Here is a 23,007-nt window from a genome sequence, read left to right on the forward strand (position 1 = left end):
ATTGCTGGAATAGAAGATCAAAATGCAACAGCCGATCAATTCAACCAAGCTACATCGTCGAGGCGAGTCGATTCAGGGCTACGTATACCTGCAACAAATCATATGGGCTCACATACCCGGACATATTCTTGGATGGAAACACCTATAGAATTACAGCAGCCTACCTTTGAGCATGTCGACGCACAAAGGCGCCAGGAACCATCCATTTCGCAGTCTTCTTCATCTCCCGAAACTTCGAATGTCGCACCCTCTATCTCGCCATATCCTGTAGAAAAGGGTCCTGGAGCTGGAAATTTTGCCTACAGTATTGAGCCCCCGCTAGGTCCGCACCCAGCAGAATTTGCTCCGTACGCTGAGCCTAGTTTACCGGCTCAGGGCTTGCAATCTGTTGATGAGCCTTTAGCTGCAGACCGAACCCCCGTCGACGACCTTAATGCAAAACGTGCACCAATTATTGTTCCCGATGCCGAGCATGCTCCGGTCTTCAAGTCAGCGACGTCTGATGCGAAGCTTCCGCCCATAATTACCAATTTTGCGCCAATTTATAATCCACACTCTGCAACTGGTCCAAATGGCTTGGCACTAGAAACACATTTACCGGGACAAATTGCTCATCCAAATATGCAGCACAGCAGTCATTGGAAACACCAAGGCTGTGATTGCAGTGATATTTCAGTGTGTTGTGTGGGCGCTTTCTGTCCCTGTATCATATACGGCAAGACTCAATACAGGCTATCGCAAAAGTCAGCCCGCAAAGATCCGACAGACCTGCTAGGTTACTCAGCATGTAATGGAGCATGTGGCTTGATGGCGCTTGCTTGCGGACTTCAAGGTTAGTGCTGCAGATGTTGATAATATGCATGAGGCGACTAATGAAGAACTTAGGCTTAATCACGTTCATTCAACATACTCGCATTCGTCGTTTATATAATATCAAGGGCAGCACAACTGGCGACTGTCTGTGTGCCTGCTGCTGCATCCCATGTACCCTAATACAAGACGAGGTAGAGGTGCGCTCAAGAGAAGAAGGTATCCGGCGATGGGCGGGACCAGCTAGCAGTGCTGGCGGAGCATCGGCATATGTTCCGCCAACAAAGATGACATATCCACCGGCTCGTAACCCTTGAAAATGGCATTTCTTCCGTGATAAGTTTCAATGGAGCCAATCCTCGAGGAACGGGACATTGAAGATTCGGTTGCATGTTTGGTCTGTACATGTCTAGGCTTTTTATATACTCTATGGTTGTTGTCTGATTGGTTCTTTTTTTGTATGGCATGAAAGTTGTCCAGAATGTACCATGTATATCCATTATATGCAACAAGATCGCAAGCTGTTGATAGATAAGCAAGACTATCGGTGTAAGATAATTTTGGAAGCTGCATAGTGGGGCACTAATCGTGTGGTGTATCCTGACCCCCCTGCTTGAATTGGCGCGAAATAAGGCACAGCGTCTCTTATTGAAACGCAAGAGATGGGTCTCGTGAGCAAATAAATTCCTCGCTAGCACAGGAAGAACCCTCCCTGGCTGTGGGTCACACCAGCCAACATTCTACGCCCGACCAAAGTACCTAGATTTTGTCCACAGGAAAATTTCTCAGTATTTCTCTGAGCCCAGCAGAGGCAGTTTTCAATAGGATTGACGGGATCAATGCATTGTGATTGTAAATGACGACGTCAATGCAAAAGCATATAGAGGAATTTGGACGATAGAGGCCGTTAGATAAGGATGTCGCGACAGCTTGTTCGGGAGTTTCAGGTAACATCAACACTCAAATCTCTCCCAACCTACCAATACCGAACGCGTCCCATTTGCGAAACCCATAATTACTTTATCATCTCTGCAATGAATGTTTCTGTGTAGATTGAGGAGCTCAATTTGGAGAGTTTCCAAAGTATCGGGGTCGAAGATTCTTTTAATAGCCAACTCCTACAATCCGCAGCAGCTGCGGATGAGAAACAACTGCAGGAGCTCCGCCACAACCATAAACAGGGTATCGAGATGGTCTTCTCTACCCCTGCCGTTTCTCCACTGTACTACAATGATTACCTAGAGACCACCTACTTATTCCAGAGTCGCTGCAATGGACTCTCCGACTGGGCGGTCTTTTAAAGCAAGGCAATCCAACAATCAATTTTTCAACCAGTAGGTTGCTTGTTATTATTCAATTCATATAGATCTCAGAGTTATGTGCAACTGTCTCCTACTCCAAACTTGTTTCGGGGTCCATGGCAACAGATTCAACGGCGGCTTGGTGCTTTTGCCTATTTCAACAACAGTTTGCGCTCTCTTTTGAGTCGGAGAATTTTCATTGTCTCGGGGTAATACAAGGTTTCCGTTGTTCGTACGATGTCAAGCAAAAGTTACCCGCAAATATCGAAAATGCATTGCACAATAGTAACCGATTCTTCAACGGAGAGATCGAGCTAGAAGAGGCCGTCGAGGCCATCGTGCCGTTGTTGCATTGCAATTTCCATCGCTGCTCGCCGGGAAGAGATACCAGTCTGGTCCAATGGTCATGTCTAGCGCACGCGACGAGAAGCTGCAGTCAAAAAGATCGACGGATCTCGCGCAGACAGCACGCCAAAGCATTTACAGAAATGCTTGCTCTGATACTCTTTAGAAATTTTCAGGACCGGGAGCGCATGCTCAATGATCTTTATTCAACCTGCGTTTGTCATGATGAGCAAAGAAGCTCTCGAAGCGTTACCTCAAAAAGCAGCTTGGACAGCCTGCTTTTGCGGTGGAATGCACTGGTTTCCGTGCAGCCACACCTAAGAGAGGAGATCCAGAGAAGATACGAATCGTGGACTGAGACTGTCATGAGTGACGGGGAACCTACCATGGATTTAATCACCAGGCGTTCCTCCACAATCCCGGACACTCCTCTGCCAAGCTGGGATATGTCAAGAAACAGAAATGAGAGTCTCCAACAAATTCCTCATATAGCCGTGCCTAGTGCTAGCAATTCAGGCTCATCTACATGGTCTCGTCAAAGACAATCTGCTTTGTCAACACCGGTATCGAGGCGTCCGCTTCCACAACGGCCCTTCAGCGAGCCAAGCAATAGGTCAAGGATTGCTAATCCAGACTCATGGTTCACCGACGAGCTGGTGCGACCAGGCCTACCTTCTTCCTTGTCCGAAAATAGGGGCCATCTGGCTTCCGCGCGCTTAGCGGAGGCTCTTGAATCGCCCTCCGTCGGTCCAATTCGGTCGAGAGCCAGGAGGCCGCAGCAAAGGAAGCTTTCGGACTTTCTCTGCAGAGTACCTCCACCAAGATATCGCGCACCTGATTTATATACCCGCAGCGAGCAACCTCGTGGCGCTATCACTGAAATATCCACTACTCGTGTTAATCTTATTCAGCAATCAAATCTCGCCCAACCTGGCGCTGCATCTCCAAGTATATTTAACTTGGACCGCGACACCGAAAACTCACATGATTGGAGCCGGGAAAGCAATGAGAGTTCTCCTTTTACATCATATTGGAGCCAGGATACACAGCTCACCCCTCGAGAAGCCATCAATGACACCCTCGACCTATTGGAGATACCAGTTGACAGGAATGCGAGATCAGGGTATATATACGCTTTTGAGTTGCCGGATCATCCAGGTTATATCAAAATTGGACGAGAATTTGAGCGTGGTCATCGCATTCCAGCACAGTCTCGGAGTTGTTATGGGTTAGTCAAGAGAATTCCAGATGAGCGAGTGTGGAAAACGCCATATGTCGCTCGGGCAGAACAGCTTATTCACAGCGAGCTGTCAAGATGTAGAATGCGGTACAAGTGCTCCAATTGCAAACGTGAAAGGAACACGTTTCATCGGGAATGGTTTTTGATCAACCGCAATGAAGCATTTCAGGTCATTGATCGATGGCGGGACTGGTTGAACGAAGAGAGACCATACGGAAAGGATGGAAGACTCACTGCCAGATGGAACAAAAGATTGTCATCTTGTCGTCGAGGAAATGTCGGGCTGACTGAAAATACGCGTGATAGATTTTGGAAAAAATGCTTACGCAAAAGAAACAAGCTGGAGTGTGTTCTAGAATACGTGAAGGACTGCCTTGAGGCCGCCGTAGCGGGCTTTACAACACTGACCGAATTCAAACGGCGAATATGTGGGGAAGTGGAGTATGTGGCAATTCCTAGCGGCTCGGGGCCTCTATTCCCGAGAACTGGTAATTCTCCGAGACGATGAAGAAGAATTTGACTGTCGAAAGGAAAGGAGGATATCTTGTTCGTATATAAGGCGGGGGTTTTACGTGATGAATTGCCTAGATGGAAGGCTGACCTTCCATTTCAAGGGCAATGGACCTAATCGCAATTGTGCGTGAATTGAATGCATTTACACAAGGTAGGTAGCTCTACCACTGATATCATGTACATTATTTGAGATTTTGATACCTTCTGTGCCTTCGGCGGTTTTTTTATGATCTCCATCATTCAGATAGTTTATAAGGGAATGGACTGGTCCAGTCCTAGCCAGGGTACAGTCACAATTACCACTTATTCGTAGCATTCACAAACATTCCAGCACTGACTTTGCTTGACAAAGCACAAGTCATGTTGGTTGTGCACATGATGCTGTCTTAGCGATCAGACCTGTCAATTGGCACTTGAAGTCCCAAGCTCCTTAAGTGTGTACTCGACTGGCGGTTTGTGGTATCGTGACGTTGCAGCCACATAGTTTTCGGTTCGGCTCGTGGCGGACTGTGGATGCGTAAACGTTTGACTGTCTTTCTTCCCCACAAATAATGCACTGATTAATCGGACCCCTCCGAGCCTTAAGAACCTCGCTTTGCGACGGTTATCCGACACAAACCGAGCAGAAGCTCACAATCAAATCCCATCAAAGAGATCACCCCATCCCATGGCCGACAATTCTCCTCAGCCATCCCGCGATAACGCTGGAGATTCTCTTCCGACACCGGTCCCTGCTAAGCCTCCTGCACCCTCTCACACACGCACATATCAGGGTGAGCACTCCCTTCGCCATTGTGACGGATATTGTTGCTTTTGGAGAGCCAAAGACCCATGCTAATCCGCTGAATGCGTTAACTCCGGCAGCCTGCATACCATGTCGACAGCGTAAAGTTCGATGCGATCTCGGCAGTGTAGACAATCCTCATGATCCCCCATGCGTAAGATGTCGTCGCGAGCACAAACATTGCTTCTTCTCGGCTACACGGCGAAAACGAAAATCTGCGGATGAAGAGGGCGAAGGCGAGGCCGTGGCTGATGGGACTGACAATCATACTTTCCACGCAAAGAGACCTCGGAAAAATGAAGAGCAGATTCAATCATCTCCAGCACTGCCCTTAAGCCATCTCGCTCGGTCGAATTCTGCCGCGTTTGCACAGCCATTGACCCCAGGTGGCTCATTCGGACGAGCGCAGCCGCTGAGGCGTCCTTTTTCCGCCTCGCCAAGCTCCTCAGTTTCGACGCTTCCACTCCATAATGGCATTGCGCATCAGCGATCGTATTCTGTTGTTTCACCCGGAACTACAACGGCGAGAGCCGACGCCAAGGGAGAACATCTGACAAATGACACTGCGGCAGAGCTTCTCAGTGCAGAGGTCTACAGCGGGCACGATGCGCTGAATCTTCTTTACGAAGCGGCGGATCGCAGTGGTGATATTCAGAACCAACGGGTTGGAAGTCAGCCCAGCGCTCAAGTGTCACCCCTAGTCACTAGCAGTACGCCTGCATCGCGCACTGGATCCACGGCTGTGGGGCCTCGAACAAGCATTGGCGGTGGGGAGGATTCTGGAGCGAGGAATGCCTCCGTACAGCTCGACACGGGGCAGGAAGAACTCCAAGGAGAGAGCAACGAAGGCTTCGCCTTGGATGAGAGCATTGGCGTTTCTGAGATGGAGGCTGGTTTGAAGGCCTGGTCTCGATCTCGGTTTGTTCGTGCAGGCTGGTTCACTGCACGGGAAGCAATTCTCTACATTCGATAGTATGCAAGATTAAGGCCGTTTTTGCTCTGTGCCAGGGCTAATGTTTATCCTGCAGTTTCTATGCTTATCTCGCGCCGCTTACTCCCATTTCTCCGCCAACATATCGAGATCCAAGCACGCATTCAACTTTGCTAGAGGACGAACCGCTCCTGGCCGTCACCTTGTTGACGATTTCATCGCGGCACATGCAATTGTCCGGTCCGGGCGGACTTTCCCGATCCTTTGCTGTTCACGACAAATTGTGGGCATACCTTCGGGGCATGATTGATCGTGTATTGTGGGGACAAGAGCAGTTTGGGGGCGGGTTTTGCGGCGCCGGCGCCATCGGTCGCGATGGATCGTTGCGTGTCCCGTCGGAGACTTGGAAAGGACTCCGTAAAGGCTCGCTCAGGACCCTGGGTACGGTAGAAGCGTTAATGTTGCTTACGGAATGGCATCCCAGAGCGCTTCACTTCCCTCCTGGAGATGATGATGAGGAAGTTGTTGCGCGAGAACAGCCTGCCACGCCCCCAGAGGCTGGCCAAGGAATGTTTGCCGCACTTGCTGCCCAGGGCGGAATCTCAGGGAAGAGAATCGGTAGCTGGCTTGAACCTGCCTGGTGGGTTAATGGTACTTGCATCTTTTTGAATGATCAATCAATAACGCATAAAAACAGGCGAAGCGACCGCATGTGCTGGATGTTGCTCGGTAATGCATTGACTCTCGGCTTTGAGTTGGGAATTTTCGACGACGTTGCGGGTGCGCACTCATATCGCGGGCATTATCGTCCCGAATTCGAGTCTCCCCTCTATCGTCGTCGAGCGAAGCGAGCCCAGAGACTGCTCCTAATCTACCTTACTTCGACGTCTGGCCGCTTGGGATGGACTAATATCATGTCAAAGCCATTTACCCACCTCGTCTTTGCAAATCAGACTGGTTTGAAGCCTACTGAGCGCAAGGACTTTGAGGTGGGAAACGAATCTGTTGCGAATGAGATCACCGAAGACTGTATCGATTACTGCTGGATTGAGCTGGCCTCGTTGATGCAGACGGGGAATGAAATGCTCTTCTCGTCGGTCGAGCATACGAGAAATATTATCCGCAACGGCCAATACGTGGAGAGGTTGGAGTATTTCCAACCAAGGCTCCAGGCTTGGCGCAACGAGTTTCTCAACTTGGATAGTATGTAATTCTTACGAGGGTACTAGAGGGTACATCTAACTTGTTGATAGTTCCCATATTCATTCGACACATTCTGGAGATTGAATATGGATACGTACGGGTGTACATCAATTCTCTCGCGTTACAGGCGGTCATTGAACGGTTCACCAATGCCAAGGAGCATAGTGAAGCTGAAAACAATGACTCCTCGTCTCTTACAACCCTGTACGCGAATAATGAGTATTATATCCATGAGGTGGTTGAAGGCAGCCGAGGCGTTTTGCGAACGGTGGTTGACGGACTGTACCCCGGTGGATACCTTAAGCACGCGCCGGTGCGGACAGTATTCCGTGTTGTCAGTGCAGCCATGTTCTTGTTGAAGGCAAGTCATCATTCTGTTTGACTCAAAACTTTCCCCGAACATTCGTCTGACAGATGTAGACCTTTGCTCTTGGTGCCCAGGAAGATGAAGCCGCTGTTTCACTTGGTCTCATGGACAGCGCCGTTCATGCTCTTCGTACCTGCGTGGTCGATGACGTCCATCTCGTAACACGCTTCGCTGATCTCCTCGGAAGATTAACCCAGATTCTACGATCTCGATTTCTCCGCGTGTCGACGAACCCCAACAGTGGAAGCCGTCAGCGGGGAAAGAGCTCATCTCCTGTCGCAGGAGGTAGGTCTTCTATCCTGATTCTCCCTTTCCGTCGTGACTTTTCCACTTCTCTTGAATTCCAACTAACGGGTGAATCAACAGATCAGCCTGCTGCGGCTGCGGCCAGTCGTCCTAACTCCACCTTCCCTAATGGCCCATTCCATCCTCCGTCGCTCTATCATGACCAGACAACAGCATCCTCAATGAGCAATACCAACAATCAATTCTTCGACGCCAATCATCCCTCCAATACCCATCCCCATTCCAATCTTTACACTCCTAATCCGCTCGAAGGCATCTCCACCGAGTCCATCGACCCTCACGACAGTAACATTTGGTTCATGCCTCCGCCAATGCATGTCTTTACTCCTCACCCGCAGTCCTCGTATGACGAAGAAAATGGCAATTCAGGCGCAACCCCTGCTCCCACAACGCATCAGATTTCCGGCACTGGTCCCACTTCTTCTGGTCGATCGGGAGCCTCCGGATTACGCACTGACGATGGCGGTGGTGGTGCTGCTCCAACAAGTGGAAGTAGCGGCAGCGGACATACTGGCGCCGGCGCCGCAACGACAAGCGCTCCTGGAAACACATCGAGTCTCAATGCAGCCGCCACTCCAGGATACACGTCCGACTGGCTTGCCCTACCCCTGGATCCACTCCGAAACAGCTATGGTGCGGGCGTCAACCAGACGACATACGGCCCGGACATTGGCGGGTATGACTTGCTCGAGGTCCTGCTCAGCGAGATGCAGCAGGGCGGGGAGCCCGTCCTTGATATGTGAAGCGCGATCTTCTTTCATCGCAAGTGTTACAATTCTTTTTTACCAACCTATCTACTTCAATTCATGCCTGTTTCTATTTTCTTGGGCCTATCTAAAAAGGATAAAGCGCAAAGCCGGGCGAATATTTGCAAGCTTTTCTTTGTATATATTTCTCAGCCGACTTCTTTTGGTCGGCACTTGTTTTCGTTTTTCAACAATTTCTTCTTTTTTTTTTCCCCCATTTATTGGACGCTTTGCTCACATTTTTCCCTTTCTCGAATTTTTTGGCACTATTTTGGCGCTGTCTTTCAAAACTGGTTCAAGCAAAGCGGCCGACCCTCATACTACCTCCTCGAGTACATTATCTGCTCAAGTCGAGGAACTAGGCGGCAGGCGTTCAGCGAATACTATGAATTTATGACGGGCTTTTTACTTTGGCGCCTGGTAATTGTGTGGACCAGATTGATGAGAAAAAGTATTCTAGAAAATTGAAAGTTGGATATTTGCTCCGTCTTTTACTGTTTTTTATTTCTACTTTTATCTTTACTTTCATTTCATTTCATTTCATTTATTTATTTATCCCCTCCTTTTATTTTCAATTGTCAACAAATATCTCACAAGTTTTCAACAATGATGATATATTTCCCGTGCATCGATTTATGAGATGAACGGTTGCTACAAGGCATTTCTCCCAAGAGAGAAGGAGATAGTAATGATTTCCAATGACCGAGGATGAAATGAAATAGTGGTACCTAAGGTAGGTAGATATATGTACATGTATATGGAAAATGTTGATATGATTTGATCCAAGTAACGCCAAACCCTGCCAAAAAGCAACCCTTTGAAAGATGTCGAATTGTCTGACAATATGAGAAAGAGAGAGAGAGAGAGAGAGAGAGAGAGAGAGAGAGAGAGAGAGAGAGAGAGAGTAACTGAGGCCTTATTCACACATTGAGCTCATTCCACCGTCACTTCAGCAATATCTTCCAGCTCCTTCTTGACCAGCCGCACGCCATCTTGTATGACATTCTCAGGGACTCTGACATTGGGACTCGTGTTTTTCGCATTACTGCCAGCCTTGTGTCCTGCTCCAACTCCATTCGTCCTTGCTTTTGCGTCGTCGGACGAAAACGATCCACCACCACTACTACTACCATTACTACCGCTGCCGCCCCCAGTGGCAGCGACTTCTGCTAATATCCGCTTCATCAACCGATCATATGTCGTGCATTCCCCTGAGCGCAGCAGTTCTAGGCAGCGGGTATGTATGGCTGCTGTCCAGCCCGTGCGTTGGAGGTTATCGAGTAATTGGGCGTGAATGCGCGTGATGCCGCCGTTATGTAGTAGTGCGCTGTTAATGCTGCTTCGTAGCTCTGGGTCCAGTTGTGCGAGTTGGGTACCAGATATTCCGTTGATGCCTGGGACAGGAGAGGCAGAAGGGGATGAGGACGAGGGCGGAGGAATGGGAGCGGGATGCGTACTGCCGTTGACGTGGACTTTGGTGGCCACGCCGGGCGTGGGTGTTGATGACATTGTGGATTATCTTTTTGTTGGAAATGGAAATACGACAAGGTTATCGACTGACGAGTCTTTCCAGGGATAGAGGGAGAGAGAGAACGGTCTGGGCGTATGTTGTATTGCGATACTGTCAATGCGATATTTTGCGTCGGCCGCCCCCAATTACACCTGCGGGAAACAAAGGTTCGCTCGGGGCGCGAAGAATGAGAAACTATATAGCGGATCGATTCGCAAAGGCGTATTCGCTTTCCAGAATGCTCTGTCAATTACGATACGGTAAGTCCTGATTGATCCATGGAATATTTCAGAGCCAATGCGCCGTACCTACCTAGGGATTGTCCTAAAGTCCTAACTCGCCAGATCCTCTGTACTTTTCGTTATCGTATGTGACGGAATCCAACAGATATAGCGCTTAGACAATCGTATCCATAAAATCATCCAAGAACTTTTTCAAAAAATGGTCGGTTCGATTATGGCGGATATGCAGGAATGCTGGACTGACGTATGTAATGGATCTGAAGGAGACAAAAATCCGTGGAGGATCCCCCGCGAACTTTTGCAGAATGCCGGGAACGCAAGAGCTGGAAGGTGGTCAATCGGATTTTTTGTAAGAGTATTCTTCGCAGACAGTCCAGAAATTAATAGAATAAGAATGCCAAAAGGCGACACAATGCGGGAGAATGGTATTGTTGAACAATTGTGCTATTGTTAGATCGAGCGCCGCGACCAACTTGAAGCTCCGATTCTCCGTTCGCTGGTTCGTCCAAAGGGTCCGATAATAGATCTAATCTGATCGATAACGATAAATAGCGGGTAAACATCACTAAAGCATGAAGGGGACCAGCGCAACCACAGCGCATTGCGCATTTTATTCGCAAGATTTTCAGCATTGGAGCTTTCTTCAATGGAGCAATGTTTTTCGCTTCAAAAGCGTTTGCATCTTAAATGCTCACCGATCAACTGCTCATGTATTCCTCAATACAGCCTCCGAGGCCTGCCATATTGTACACCATTCTGCAACGTGCTATAGCACCAAAAGCCAGAACAATACGCTCACAAGAGAGCTGCAGCAAAGCTAATCACGATCATATCAAAGCTACACCTGCATGATGATATCCGCGTCACGATTCTCCACTGACTCTTCCATGACAGCAACGCCTCCATCAACTTCGACCTCGCCAGCACCAAACTCGTGCTCATCCTCGCTGTCCTGCTCATCACTTCCTCCAGGCAGTTTGATCTTGGTGGCTTCATCAAGGATAGCCTGACTCATTTCCTTCCATAATCCAATATCGAATTCTGCTGCGTCCGCATCGTATGAAGCGAGCTTGTCACCGAGTCCGACATCAATCGAGACCGAGCTCGAATCACTCCGGATTCTAGGATTCGGAAGCATTCCTTTCCATGCTTTCTTCATGCTCGCCCGCCAGCTCTTGCGTACCTCCACTTCTTCCTTGTCTTCGTCTTCACTAGTATTTGTATCGGGTAAATGGCTTATATGGCTCGCATGACCGACGCTGACCCCGTTGGTGCTCTCGTCATCTGAGCTCGTCAGTTCCATGCTACTGACTTGCCTGAGATATGAAGATGATTGTCGAAGACCCAGCTTGCGTACAATGTTGACATCTGAAATGGGCGGTCGATACGGACGCGTTTTGGGGAGCCGCTGAACTTGACCCCGAAAAACGGCGTCAAAGCTGAGGTAAGTGCGCTCGCGGAAGGTCGGCCGGCAGTTTTGACAGCATTTCCAATTGCATCTTGGCACTGGACGAGGTCTCATCTGGTGCTGCATGCTTTGCTCGAGATTGTCGCCCACCATGGGAAAAGACATGTGTTGCGGGCTGCCGCCGTCCGTGGAGACAAGAAGAGAGAGGCGAGGGGGCGGACGGCCGTACTCTTCGACCATGGCAGCTGCCTCTGCGGCCGCAATCTTGTCCCTCAGATTGAGTTTCTGAGCAATGAGAAATCCGACCTGGTCAGGAAGGTAGTATCCCTTCATGATGTCACGGATGATCCAGTCACTGAGCCCAATAGTGTGGAGATCGCGTGCGTACTTGGAATTGGCTCGAAGCTCCGGAGCCTCGTCCATGACTTCTTCGAGCGAACTTCGTTCCGAAACAGGTGTTTCGTAATCCTGAGTGCACGTGTAGACCCAGCCGATGCTTGGTGATCTATGACAGATGTAGCATCTGTATGCCCCGAATGCCCTCGTCATCGTAATGTGGGTACATGCTGGCTGGCGATCTGCCTGAGTTTGCAATCGACGGTTTGAAGTGGACGCCATCTTGGTTTGGTCTCTTGACTCGTTTTCCCACTTTGAGTGTATTCGTGAGTCTAGAACAGGATGAATAAACACATTATCTGGATAACTCTCACGTCAACGTGAGTCTCTCACTTGCCACGTTGTGAGAAAAGAGAAGTTTCTGGATTCTAATGGTCCCAGAACAGCGTAGAAATGGCCAAAACGTAGTTTATGTTTGAGAGGAGATACTTGATATGTATCAGCTCCTTGACACGACACAAGCACAATTGCTCTTAGTGAGATGTCTTCATGAGTATACTGCAAACAGAAGTCACCTTCGTTATGAAGTTCCCCACTCTCATTCACTGTCGAGGGGTAGATGATGAGTTGGACTTGAGAGAAGAGCGAGGGATCAGAGGGATACGCACGGAAGGACGAAACGTTAAATCTGGGGACGATAATCTAATATGCAGCCACATAGCAGCTGTCGTTGCCCAAAGGGAATTGATTGGAAGTTTCTACTTTGGGATATGATCTGGCTTTGTGGCTCGCAAGGGATTCAAGAGCCAACGCGGTATTGCACGCTCATCACAATCAGAGATGCAAGGGGCTTTCTTATCGGGTCTGAGAGTTGATATGCAGATTATTGAAAGCTTCATCTTTGTTCATTCCTGGGCGAAATGGAACCCCATGATATAATTTGGTTGTCCGGCTGATGAAACAAAGATTTGCATCTCTGAGGTATGCAGCCTTGTTGATATTACGCCGTAATTGCTTGGCGTCGTCCAATATCAATCGTTTCCCGCCGCATTCGTTCTGAGATCATCTTGTGCCTCTTTCAATCGATATACACAACTATACTTTATGTATCAATTGCATTTATATATTTACCGAGATCCCTTCAGCATAGTTCTCTTGAAATTTCCAGTGGTGACAAAGAGCTGAATCCATCGCAATATGATCATGTCATCTGACATGACAGTTGTTTACATTTCAGGTAGGAGATTGCCGACGCGTCTGATGGATCAGATAAGGCGTGATAGGTGTTCGGTACCGGTACTTGTTCGTTCGGCTGCAAACCACGTGTGCTTGCTACCTGTGGAGAAGATGGCGACAACGATTTAGTGGGCTAAGGTGATGGACTAACCCCACTGAAAGCAACTGGTACCGGTACTTTTGATCCATTTCTGTTGACGCTTCAGCTCAGCTCGTTCACAGTTGCCCCGTCCCCACCCCCCGGTATCATTTGCCGCCGTCAAGCAAATCGTCAGTCTTATTCCAGCCCACAATAATCTTGGCTAGAGGAAAGAGAAATAATTACTTCCTGAGGTTAAACACCAGCCGTGCAATAATTCAACAATCAGTACGGAGTGCTTTTGTGGAATCACGATATTTCCCTAGTGGTGTCAGTGACTATCATCAACCCTGGTCGACAGCCAGCCTCCTCGGCATCCTCCGACGTGATACTAAACAACTCGGCGGACCCCCGTCGTCCGATCACCACCACCCACGCCTGCCACGCACCCATTGTGGCCCTATTACTCGGCATTGACTAAGGAGACACTGCGCGCTTGACATTTCTCATCTAGCAGTCCTCCCATCCTGATCCATAACAGCCAATTTTATTACCAACTTGATCACCGGCCAACATGTCGGTCAAGTTTCAGCAGGAGACCATCCGCGACACGGCGGCCAAAGGGGGCAATGAGCTTGCGCAGTCAGCTGGCGCTGCATTGGCAGGCAAGGCTGTCAAGCCGGGATATCTAGCAGTACGAAAGAGGCCCTCTGGAAATCCCCCCATCAATGATTCCTTCGCGATGGGAGATGTTGCCAATAACTCAAGAGGCTAACCTCGACAGCAGGCTTATCTCCAGCAGCTGCAAGCACACCCGCTGCGAACTAAGATGATCACGTCCGGTACGCTTTCGGGCGCACAAGAGTTCCTGGCATCATGGATTGCGCACGACAGAAACAAGCACGGCCACTACTTCACCGCGCGAGTGCCCAAGATGGCCATCTACGGCGCCTTTATCAGCGCTCCGTTGGGCCACGTCCTGATCAGCATCCTCCAGAAGCTCTTCTCCGGACGTAAGAGTTTGAAGGCCAAGATTTTGCAGATTCTCGTCAGCAACCTGGTGGTACGTTCATTCAATCCCACTTAAAAGCACCTTCTGTTCCACCAATGTAATGGATGGTGCCAATATCATCTTGTCTGACACCTATGAACAGATCTCGCCGATCCAAAACACCATCTATCTCATCTCGATGGCCTTGATTGCCGGCGCGCGGACATTCCACCAGGTCCGCGCCACTGTCAAGGCAGGCTTCATGCCCGTCATGAAGATGAGCTGGATCGTCTCTCCGATCTCGCTCGCCTTTGCGCAAAAGTTCTTGCCCGAGCAGACCTGGGTGCCCTTCTTCAACATCATTGGCTTCTTGCTAGGAACATATATCAACGCGCACACCAAGAAGAAGAGACTGGCCGCTCTGCGGAAAAAGGTACGGCCCTTTCCCCCTTCTTGCCATATCTTATTTTCAATTTGATGCCATGCAACTAACAATTTATCTTACGAAACAGCACTACGGTGATGGCCGTGGTGAGTCCGGACGGCCAGGAGACTATGGCCGACCTGGCTACTAAGCGTGCTGTATATTTTGTCAGCCGTAAGGCCATGCGGGTTGAAGAGAATTGGATGTGGAGCAAGAGCATCATCGCCCATATATTGAAACACATTTGAAATAGGAACATGTGTGGTACCATCTACAGAAAGTTGTAGCATGTCAATTTCTCGAAATATACCTCGAATCGAGTCGAATCAAGCCATGAAACAGCAAAAGACAGCGACAGCGATGGATCCCCCCTTTTTTTTTCATAAATTAGTTCTTCACAAGTCCCAACTTTCTGCAATTCGTATTGTATTTCGAATAGTAATAGCATTCAATGTATAACGAAGCGGATTCTTTCCAGATTGCGATTACAAGCTGACAACACTCCTGATTATCACTCATAATCGTACACAACTCATCACCAAAGAAAACGTGCACCAAAGTTTTGATGATACATAATCTATTATGCATAAAATATACCCTAAGCTACCATCTTTCTGTCAAAGCATTCAAATGGTTCGAGTATCTAACGAACCCTGAGCAGTTAGGGGTGGAACAACACAAAAGAGAAAAAAGAGAAAATAAAAAAAAGCATGGAACTCGAACCCAAATGACAACGCTTCTGACGCCATCAGATTCCTTCGTCGTAAATTATTTATCAACTAACAGCCACAAGAGAATCCCATCAACAGACATTTAGTCGTACAAGCTGTCGTCATTGCCTGCATCGCCAAAGCCAGCGCCGTTCTCGACACCAGCGGCAGCCTGGTCTGCGTCAGGGAAGCGGAAGAAATTGCTACCACTGGAATTCTTCATGGCTTGGGCAAAAGCCTCGTACCGTCGAATCTCGACGTCGCTGACAGACCGCCGCGCCGACTGCATGGCCTCTTCAAAGTGGGCCTTGGTCAGCTCAGGCACAGGGTCTTCGGCATCATCCTCATCCATTGCGTCCTCGCCCTTGGCCTCGCGCTCTTTTGTGCGCTCAATGTCGAGGGCAATGGATTGCTTGATAGCGAGCTTGACCGCCCGTTGGGTGATGAAACCCAAGTCGGCACCAGAGAATCCGTGCGTCTTGCTGGCAATGTACCGAAGGTCAATGTCACCTGCAACAGGCGTCTTGCGGAGCTGAGCCTTGAGGATACCCAGACGGGACTCCTCATCGGGCAGGGGAACGTAGACGAGTGTATCGAGACGGCCGGGACGGCAAAGAGCATTGTCGAGCTGCTCAGGACGGTTGGTAGCACCAATGACGAAGACGTTCTTCTTGGAGGTCATGCCGTCCATTTCTGTAGACTACGTTAGCTGCCTAATACTCTCAAGCTAGGGAAATATTTGAATACTCACCGGTCAGAAGCTGGTTTACGACACGGTCAGAAGCACCGCCCGCATCGCCAACGGATCCACCACGGGATTTCGCAATGGAGTCCAACTCATCAAGGAAGACAACACAAGGAGCAGCAGCTCGAGCCTTGTCGAAGATATCACGGATGTTGCTCTCGGACTCACCGAACCACATGCTGAGAAGCTCGGGACCCTTAACGGAGATGAAGTTTGCCGCACACTCGTTGGCAACGGCCTTGGCAAGCATGGTCTTACCAGTACCGGGGGGGCCATAGAAGAGCACACCCCTTGAGGGGGAAAGGCCAAACTTGGCAAACTTCTCCGGGTGGTCGACAGGGTATTGAACGCTCTCGATGAGCTCCCTCTTGACGCCCTCGAGACCACCAATGTCGTCCCAGCGAACGTTGGGGACTTCGACGACGGCAACCTCGCGGAGAGCAGAGGGGTTGGAAACACCGAGGGCGAAGCGGAAGTTCTCCATGGTAACACCCAGAGAGTCCAAGACCTCCGCATCAATTGTGTCTTCATCCAGATCGATGAGGTCCATCTTCTCACGAATCTGCTGCATGGCAGCCTCAGAGCACAAGGAAGCAACATCCGAACCGACGTAACCGTGAGTCTCGGCAGCAATAGACTCAAGGTCAACATCCTCTGCGAGCTTCATGTTCTTGGTATGAATCTGAAGAATCTCGAGACGGCCAGTTGGGTCAGGGATACCAATGTCAACCTCACGGTCGAAACGTCCGTACCGGCGAAGGGCGGGATCAATCGAGTTGGGACGGTTGGTGGCGGCCATGACGACAATGTTCGAGCGGGCCTTCATGCCGTCCATGAGGGTCAACAGCTGAGAAACCACACGGCGCTCGACTTCGCCGTTAGTCTTCTCACGCTTGGGTGCGATGGCGTCGATCTCATCAATGAAGATGATGGCAGGGGAGTTCTTCTCCGCCTCCTCGAATGCCTTCCGGAGGTTCGACTCCGACTCACCGGCCATCTTTGACATAATCTCCGGACCGTTGATGAGGAAGAAAAAGGCGCCGGTCTCGTTGGCAACAGCACGAGCCATCAGAGTCTTACCAGTACCAGGGGGACCGAACATGAGGATACCCCGAGGAGGTTTGATACCGATGGACTTGAAGAGCTGAGGATGCCGGAGGGGCAGCTCAACGAGTTCTCGCACCTGAGCCATCTGTTTGCGGCAACCACCAATGTCGTCGTATCCGACCTCACTAAGATTGGCCTCCTCATCCTCTCGCTGAATCGGCTCGCCCTCGCAGTGAATGACAGTATCCTGAGCGACGATACCATATTCCGGAGGGTCGACCTCCACAACTTTGAATTCTACTTGCCTCATTGAAGCACGGACAGTGAAAAGATCGCCCTGGCGCACCGGCCTGTAGGCCTCACGGAAGTATGGAGCGAGGAAGACATCGAAAAGAGAGCCAGTGAGACCCTCAACGGTGTCGGCAATGGGAAGGACAGCAATACGTTTTGCCTGTACGAAATATTAGCATGCTATACCAAATAAGCTATGTTCCTGGGCTAGACTCACGTATTTGATATCGGGGCAAGGGTGAACAGTGATTATATCGCCATGCTTCACACGGAGGTTATGTCTGACAACACGGTTGATGCGGGCGCTACCGTCATCGAGATCGTCATCGGCCAGAACAATCAAGACAGTGTCCTTTCGCTTCTTGCCCTTGACAAGAACTGTGTCACCGCGGAAGAGTTGGAGAGTCTCCATAGTGTTGTTGGAAAGGGCGATAATCGAGTTATCATCGTTGACGGCATCGGTCACACTATTGCCACAGCAGTCAGCACCTGCTTCTAGCTGGCCCAGACCACCAAATTCCTTAATCGAACTCGAGCGAAGGCGAGGAGGCAGACTCACATCAACGAGTTAGGCTTCTTCTTCTTGCGGAGGATAGCAGTAGATGTCTCATCGACCTGTGCTGGGTTAGTCGTGTCTCCGAAGATGCCGTGGGCGGGTATACAGACATCCTTCTTCTCAGCGCCAGAAACATCACTAATGAGATACGTTAGATGAAATCTCCTTATTTCAACATAGGAACGGTAGAAGCCTACTTGAGATGGACCTTGGCCTTGGTCTCAGCGTGATCAGGTTCGCCCGACATGTTGAGAGAGCTGTTCGGATCTAGCCGCAGCGAAGAACAGAGGAATGGAGAAGTTGAGTTAAGACTGATACGAGAATGAACGTCTCCAGCCTCTTCTTGAAAAATAGAACAGGAAGAGGAAGAGATGGAGAACGATGAATTCGTGACAAGGGGATGATGTTAAATGGTGTTGAGCGGCGACGTGTTGTCTGAAGCTGGAGGTGAGAGTAGTAGCAGATGTATCGCAGGCAACCTCAAGCTAAGATGGATTACGTCGTTAGGTAAGCGAGCGGCAAGTCTCGCTAAGACTGGTTGTGTCGAGCGTGCTTCTGCGAGGGAATCCCATAGAACCAGCCAGATCTGAGACCTTCACTGCACGGTTATTGCTCACATTTCATCTATGAAGCAGTTGGGAAGATTACTCAGATGGAGCTGGATGTAGCGCCACAGGATTAGAATGAAACCTTCAATATTATTACACCCGCGGTTGTTGAAATTCTTTGACCGCTCGGTGATTTTCTCTGCGATTACGGCTGTTGTTACGTCAGGTGTGCCCCTGGCCCCAATTTAACCTTATCTCATCGCTACAACGGCGGATTTACGGAGTTCTGCGGCATCCGTACTCCAATCATTCGACGCTCCTGCAAGCTGTGTTACCAAAGTTTGCGAAATGTGTAATGAAATAATGGCCAAATGAAAGAAATATTGTGTATCATATTCAATTTCCAAACATGAGCCCGAAATCTACTGCCGTATGTACATTACAATGGTATTACGTTCTCTATAATACAATGGGAACCAGCCCCATGTCGCAACCTTTTGACTGAATCTTTCAAACCACGTTGATCTTAAGCTGTGGTCTTCCATGCCTGTCGAAGACGAATGATACCGGTGACCGAGCCCAGTAAACCAATCCAGAAGTCGCTCACAAGCCCATTCTCCAAACTCCAATGGATGGTAAGCGGCGCATATGCCGAATTGAGGATGAGCTTCCTGCTCCATGTATTGTTCAAAAGGGCCGTGGCATTCCTCTCTTTCGTAGCCTTTGCTACATTGTCTTTCTCATCGCCACCAGCCTGCTTCTCAAGGACACGCTCTCGCCACAGCTTGGCCAAGTCCAAGAAAACATGGGCAGCCCAGCAGCGAGTACTCCATAGATCCCATTTATTGATACGTCGAGAGTCCCAGCCCGTAAGCACACCCTTTCCGGCTAGGTATGCGCCATTTTCAAAAATCTGGTAGAATATGTTTACCAATACTTGAGTGCGCACGATGAATCGGATAATATGATCTTTGGGTGGCGATCGCTTGACATCTGCTGCCCATTCCCAGATTCCCAATAATCCCCAGAGACGCAAGAATGTGCGTGCTTCGCTGATAATGCTAGAAAGCTTACGAACAGAGGTCGCAAGTTGGGCCGATCGCAGCTGTGCAGCGGGGATGGCAATGGAAGTATCCGGGGGTAAAGTAAGCGCTTTGGTCAACACTTGCCGAGCGTAGGCATGAAGCTGCAGTGTTGATAATGACCGTAAGTAGAGGTGCAGGAGTCGGAGAGTGTAAGTGACTGTGGATAAAAAGGCGTCGGTGCCGTTGCTTGTCGCAAGCACTCGATTGAGATGTGCTATCGCGTTGTCCGTTTGAGAAATTCGGCCATAGAGGGCCGATCGAAGTCGCTCGATGCCTTTCGACGCCTTGTCAGAGGCACTCGGAGTGGGAGAGGAAGACATTATGGCTGAAGATGAATGCGATGGGGAGAGGAGCGAGAAAAAGAGTCTGGAGAGTGTGTCCCTGGTGTGGATGACGTCGGTACGGGTTAGGCTTCGATGCAAAACTTTGATCGCAAAGACTCAGACTCCCAGAATTTTCCTGCCGGAACGTAGCACGGAAACCGATAGATTCAACCCCAGAAGCAAGAAAACCGGAGCGAAAAGAGACAATCGTTAATGTGCTTCCACACGGCCGATTTCTGGAATAATTACTTTTCGCAACTCTCAAGTCGCAGCCAAGATATATTTACTCCGTAAAGCCGAGGCCTCGGCAAATCATTAAACTACTCCTGTCAAGTGTCAAAAGCAACAAGCGCCGCTCGGAATAGCCCTTCATGCCTTACAGCTGCGCATTTAGGTATACTCGACGAAATAGCAAAGACAAGATGTAAACACGCATAAGTTGAACTGCATGAACCGTCTTTGAGAAAATAAAGATCTTCTTCTTATTTGGCCTTTGAGCCCACCTTTCGTGAAAGGATTAATATATGACTATACCTATATAGACATTTACCATCTGTAATTATGGCGTGATGGTTTGAAATTGAAGAATTTGTCTGACGCTAGAAGGAAAAGAAAAGAGAAGACGTTCATGTCATGAGTTTCCAAAAGAATCTGAACAGAAATAGCCAGCTACACCTGAGCCAAGTACGAATTTCCAGTCCCGTCAAATGCTTGGGAGTAAATGGCCGAGAGTATTTCAATCTCTGCCAAAGAAAAAAAAAAGAAATCAACCCGGCAACCACGGTCATGTCCATATCCAACAGGAATGTCAAACAGTAAATGTTTGACTATTTAGTAGTCCGCGATCCATACTCTTGCCTGAATGCATAAGACTTCGCCAACACAAGGCCACCAACGACCAGGCCCCATCTTACTAAAGCACCCCACCTGGTAATTGGATACTACTTTGATATTGGCCAGCCCTAGAACTCATCATCCCGCCACCCTGACTGGGATCTAACCCTGCGCTACCGGGTTGATTACTGGTCATTCCTGGATGCTCTTCAATGGGCGCCGTATGCTTGCGAAGCATGAACATGGGCTTCCTCCCCTCTTTGTCAAGCTGCTTGAAAAGTATTAACGGCCGCTCATCGAGACCCAAGCACCGCTCCTGATCGCCGTAGACGATATAAAGTGCATATTGCCTCCAATCTGCGTCAATTTTGTACTTTTTAAGTGCGGCCGGGAGAACTTTGTGGCATGGATCCTCCATTGAGACTCGAAATGATTTGAATATTTCGACGCCGGGGGCTGAGCTACCGCCTCCGCTTGCTGATCCTGGTCCCAGCGGCTCATCTCCGCGTCGCAGCCCAGCAGATCCGGGTGTTGGATTTCCTCGGTCGCGGTCGTTTTGAAATATTGAAGGGTTGTAGGAGGATGGCGGAAGGCCATCTTCGTGGATCTGTGACGTGGTGTATCGGCCCGAAGGAAGCGAGTCGTTTCGTGAGTATGATCGAGATGCTAATGTAGACTGTGGGCCGTATGCTGGAGACGTTGGCGAAGGCTGACTGATTTGATTGGGCGAGGTTGACTGCGCATAGCCATTCATCGAGGCAGTCAAGTGAGATGAAGCCGCCACTGCTGCCGCTGAAGGGTCCACGCTGGCGCTTTCGGCAGGAGTCTTGGCCTCTTGTATTGACTGAGGTAGATGTGTAGGGGAGGCGTTTTTCGGCGTCGCCCCCAAGAAGAGTTTCTTCGTTGAGAATTTTCTGGACAAGCCAGATCCGACCTTTTCGGGAGCGAATATTGGCGGTGAAGTTGGCTTGCTTTGTTCATGCCCATGTGATTCCAGGATGGGCAGGGGTTGTGACCTGTCCTTGGCCATGCGAAAAACAGGGAGAAGCTCCTCTCGTAGTCTGCGGTACTCTTCAGTGATTTTCCTCAGCTCCGCCTCTGCTTGTACGATTCGCTCATCCCGCAATCTGATTGATTGTATTATCCGCGCAATGTCATCCTGCGTCACCGTTGCATCTTGCGCATTGGCATCGGCAGCTGAAATACCAAAATAGTCAGTTCCGTAAAAAAGGCCATTGGGGTTGCATTGCTTGGGAAAACGTACACAAGGGCACGTAGTGATCTTGTTCTATGGGGATGTCCTGTTGTACTTTGACGTCGTAGACATTTTTCAATATTGTGAGGCGATGACCGACGCTTGCCATGCCCATCTCCTTGAGCTCTTCATGCCTTAAAGCAATCAGAGCCTCGCCCACGATCTCATTGTCTATTGACCCGTGTCAGCCATTCGGGTCGAAACTCTTTCTGTTTCGTCCCTGCTTCGATCAAGCGACCTACCCAAGAACGCATGAGCGTATTGAGACAACCCTAGACCAGAGATAAAATTGGCGCATTCCTCTGCTGTCCATTCTGTGATGATTGTGCGCGGTAACCGATGATCATCCACCAGATTGCCGTAAGTAGTTGGTGTAGGTTCCGTTGAAGGGGGTTCGGAGTCGGTGGGGGATGCTTCAGAATCTGTCGGTAGATGCGGAGAAGTCATTATGACGCTGCGTTCATATTCATCGTCGGCGTCAGAGTCCGCATGATAGGTGGATGGGAACGCCATGCTCTCTGGAGTGGGCCGTCGGAGGACTCGAGGGTGGAACGTTGAGGATACACAGGGAAGTGGCTCGGCGACCCAGGGAGCCTGTCAAACTGAAACCGGAGATGTTTCGTGTCGATGAAACTCAAACGGCTTCTGTTCGGCGAGGCCGAAGAGGCTATTATTTAAGGGGAGACCCGAGGCTCCTGGAGCTATGAGCGTGCGGAATGAGGTTTCGAGAGGCGAACGACTATTGGAGCAGGGAAAGAGTGTATCATGAGGTGTGCGAGCGTGAAGGAAACCTGGTGAGCTCATAAAAGAAAGAAAATCAGAGCCACGAATGCTTTCGATA

The 23,007-nt window shown here is 49.6% G+C and overlaps 9 protein-coding genes across 9 annotated transcripts; 4 read left to right on the forward strand and 5 right to left on the reverse strand.

Annotated features, from left to right (window-relative positions):
• Nucleotides 1-102: 102 nt before the first annotated feature.
• Nucleotides 103-1,127, forward strand: L228DRAFT_265295 (PLAC8-domain-containing protein; the record flags this gene model as incomplete). Its single annotated transcript, XM_018334676.1, has 2 exons — nucleotides 103-832; nucleotides 886-1,127. The coding sequence occupies 2 exons, from the start codon at nucleotides 103-105 to the stop codon at nucleotides 1,125-1,127; spliced, it is 972 nt and encodes a 323-aa protein (XP_018192501.1).
• Nucleotides 1,128-2,139: 1,012 nt separating this feature from the next.
• L228DRAFT_22507 (hypothetical protein) lies at nucleotides 2,140-4,277 on the forward strand. Its single transcript, XM_018330368.1, has one exon. The coding sequence runs from the start codon at nucleotides 2,228-2,230 to the stop codon at nucleotides 4,202-4,204; it is 1,977 nt and encodes a 658-aa protein (XP_018192502.1). The 5' UTR covers nucleotides 2,140-2,227; the 3' UTR covers nucleotides 4,205-4,277.
• A 599-nt stretch (nucleotides 4,278-4,876) lies between these two features.
• On the forward strand, nucleotides 4,877-8,543 carry L228DRAFT_235952 (hypothetical protein; the record flags this gene model as incomplete). The annotated part of the gene is made up of 7 exons (XM_018330773.1): nucleotides 4,877-4,982; nucleotides 5,074-5,965; nucleotides 6,022-6,564; nucleotides 6,622-7,127; nucleotides 7,178-7,461; nucleotides 7,569-7,779; nucleotides 7,861-8,543. 7 exons carry the CDS (start codon nucleotides 4,877-4,879, stop codon nucleotides 8,541-8,543), a joined length of 3,225 nt encoding a protein of 1,074 aa, XP_018192503.1.
• Nucleotides 8,544-9,479: 936 nt separating this feature from the next.
• L228DRAFT_235953 (hypothetical protein) lies at nucleotides 9,480-10,055 on the reverse strand (the record flags this gene model as incomplete). The annotated part of the gene is made up of 1 exon (XM_018330774.1): nucleotides 9,480-10,055. One exon carries the CDS (start codon nucleotides 10,053-10,055, stop codon nucleotides 9,480-9,482), a length of 576 nt encoding a protein of 191 aa, XP_018192504.1.
• Nucleotides 10,056-11,068: 1,013 nt separating this feature from the next.
• L228DRAFT_243503 (hypothetical protein) lies at nucleotides 11,069-11,945 on the reverse strand. Its single transcript, XM_018331700.1, has one exon. It carries the CDS (start codon nucleotides 11,869-11,871, stop codon nucleotides 11,137-11,139), a length of 735 nt encoding a protein of 244 aa, XP_018192505.1. The 5' UTR covers nucleotides 11,872-11,945; the 3' UTR covers nucleotides 11,069-11,136.
• Nucleotides 11,946-13,570: 1,625 nt separating this feature from the next.
• Nucleotides 13,571-15,274, forward strand: L228DRAFT_243504 (integral membrane protein). Its single transcript, XM_018331701.1, has 4 exons — nucleotides 13,571-14,051; nucleotides 14,145-14,420; nucleotides 14,512-14,781; nucleotides 14,861-15,274. Exons 1-4 carry the CDS (start codon nucleotides 13,932-13,934, stop codon nucleotides 14,921-14,923), a joined length of 729 nt encoding a protein of 242 aa, XP_018192506.1. The 5' UTR covers nucleotides 13,571-13,931; the 3' UTR covers nucleotides 14,924-15,274.
• On the reverse strand, nucleotides 15,135-18,597 carry L228DRAFT_243505 (cell division control protein Cdc48). Its single transcript, XM_018331702.1, has 6 exons — nucleotides 18,319-18,597; nucleotides 18,232-18,259; nucleotides 18,125-18,180; nucleotides 17,783-18,032; nucleotides 16,234-17,725; nucleotides 15,135-16,175 (listed from the first exon to the last, which is right to left on the reverse strand). Exons 1-6 carry the CDS (start codon nucleotides 18,366-18,368, stop codon nucleotides 15,586-15,588), a joined length of 2,466 nt encoding a protein of 821 aa, XP_018192507.1. The 5' UTR covers nucleotides 18,369-18,597; the 3' UTR covers nucleotides 15,135-15,585.
• Nucleotides 18,598-18,878: 281 nt separating this feature from the next.
• Nucleotides 18,879-20,316, reverse strand: L228DRAFT_243506 (hypothetical protein). The gene has a single exon (XM_018331703.1). It carries the CDS (start codon nucleotides 20,072-20,074, stop codon nucleotides 19,196-19,198), a length of 879 nt encoding a protein of 292 aa, XP_018192508.1. The 5' UTR covers nucleotides 20,075-20,316; the 3' UTR covers nucleotides 18,879-19,195.
• Nucleotides 20,317-20,943: 627 nt separating this feature from the next.
• L228DRAFT_22685 (RA-domain-containing protein) lies at nucleotides 20,944-22,831 on the reverse strand. Its single transcript, XM_018330434.1, has 3 exons — nucleotides 22,409-22,831; nucleotides 22,176-22,337; nucleotides 20,944-22,108 (listed from the first exon to the last, which is right to left on the reverse strand). Exons 1-3 carry the CDS (start codon nucleotides 22,677-22,679, stop codon nucleotides 20,991-20,993), a joined length of 1,551 nt encoding a protein of 516 aa, XP_018192509.1. The 5' UTR covers nucleotides 22,680-22,831; the 3' UTR covers nucleotides 20,944-20,990.
• Nucleotides 22,832-23,007: the final 176 nt, after the last annotated feature.

The sequence above is a fragment of the Xylona heveae genome (assembly GCF_001619985.1).
Source record: "Xylona heveae TC161 unplaced genomic scaffold L228scaffold_1, whole genome shotgun sequence".
NCBI lineage: Eukaryota > Fungi > Ascomycota > Xylonomycetes > Xylonales > Xylonaceae > Xylona > Xylona heveae.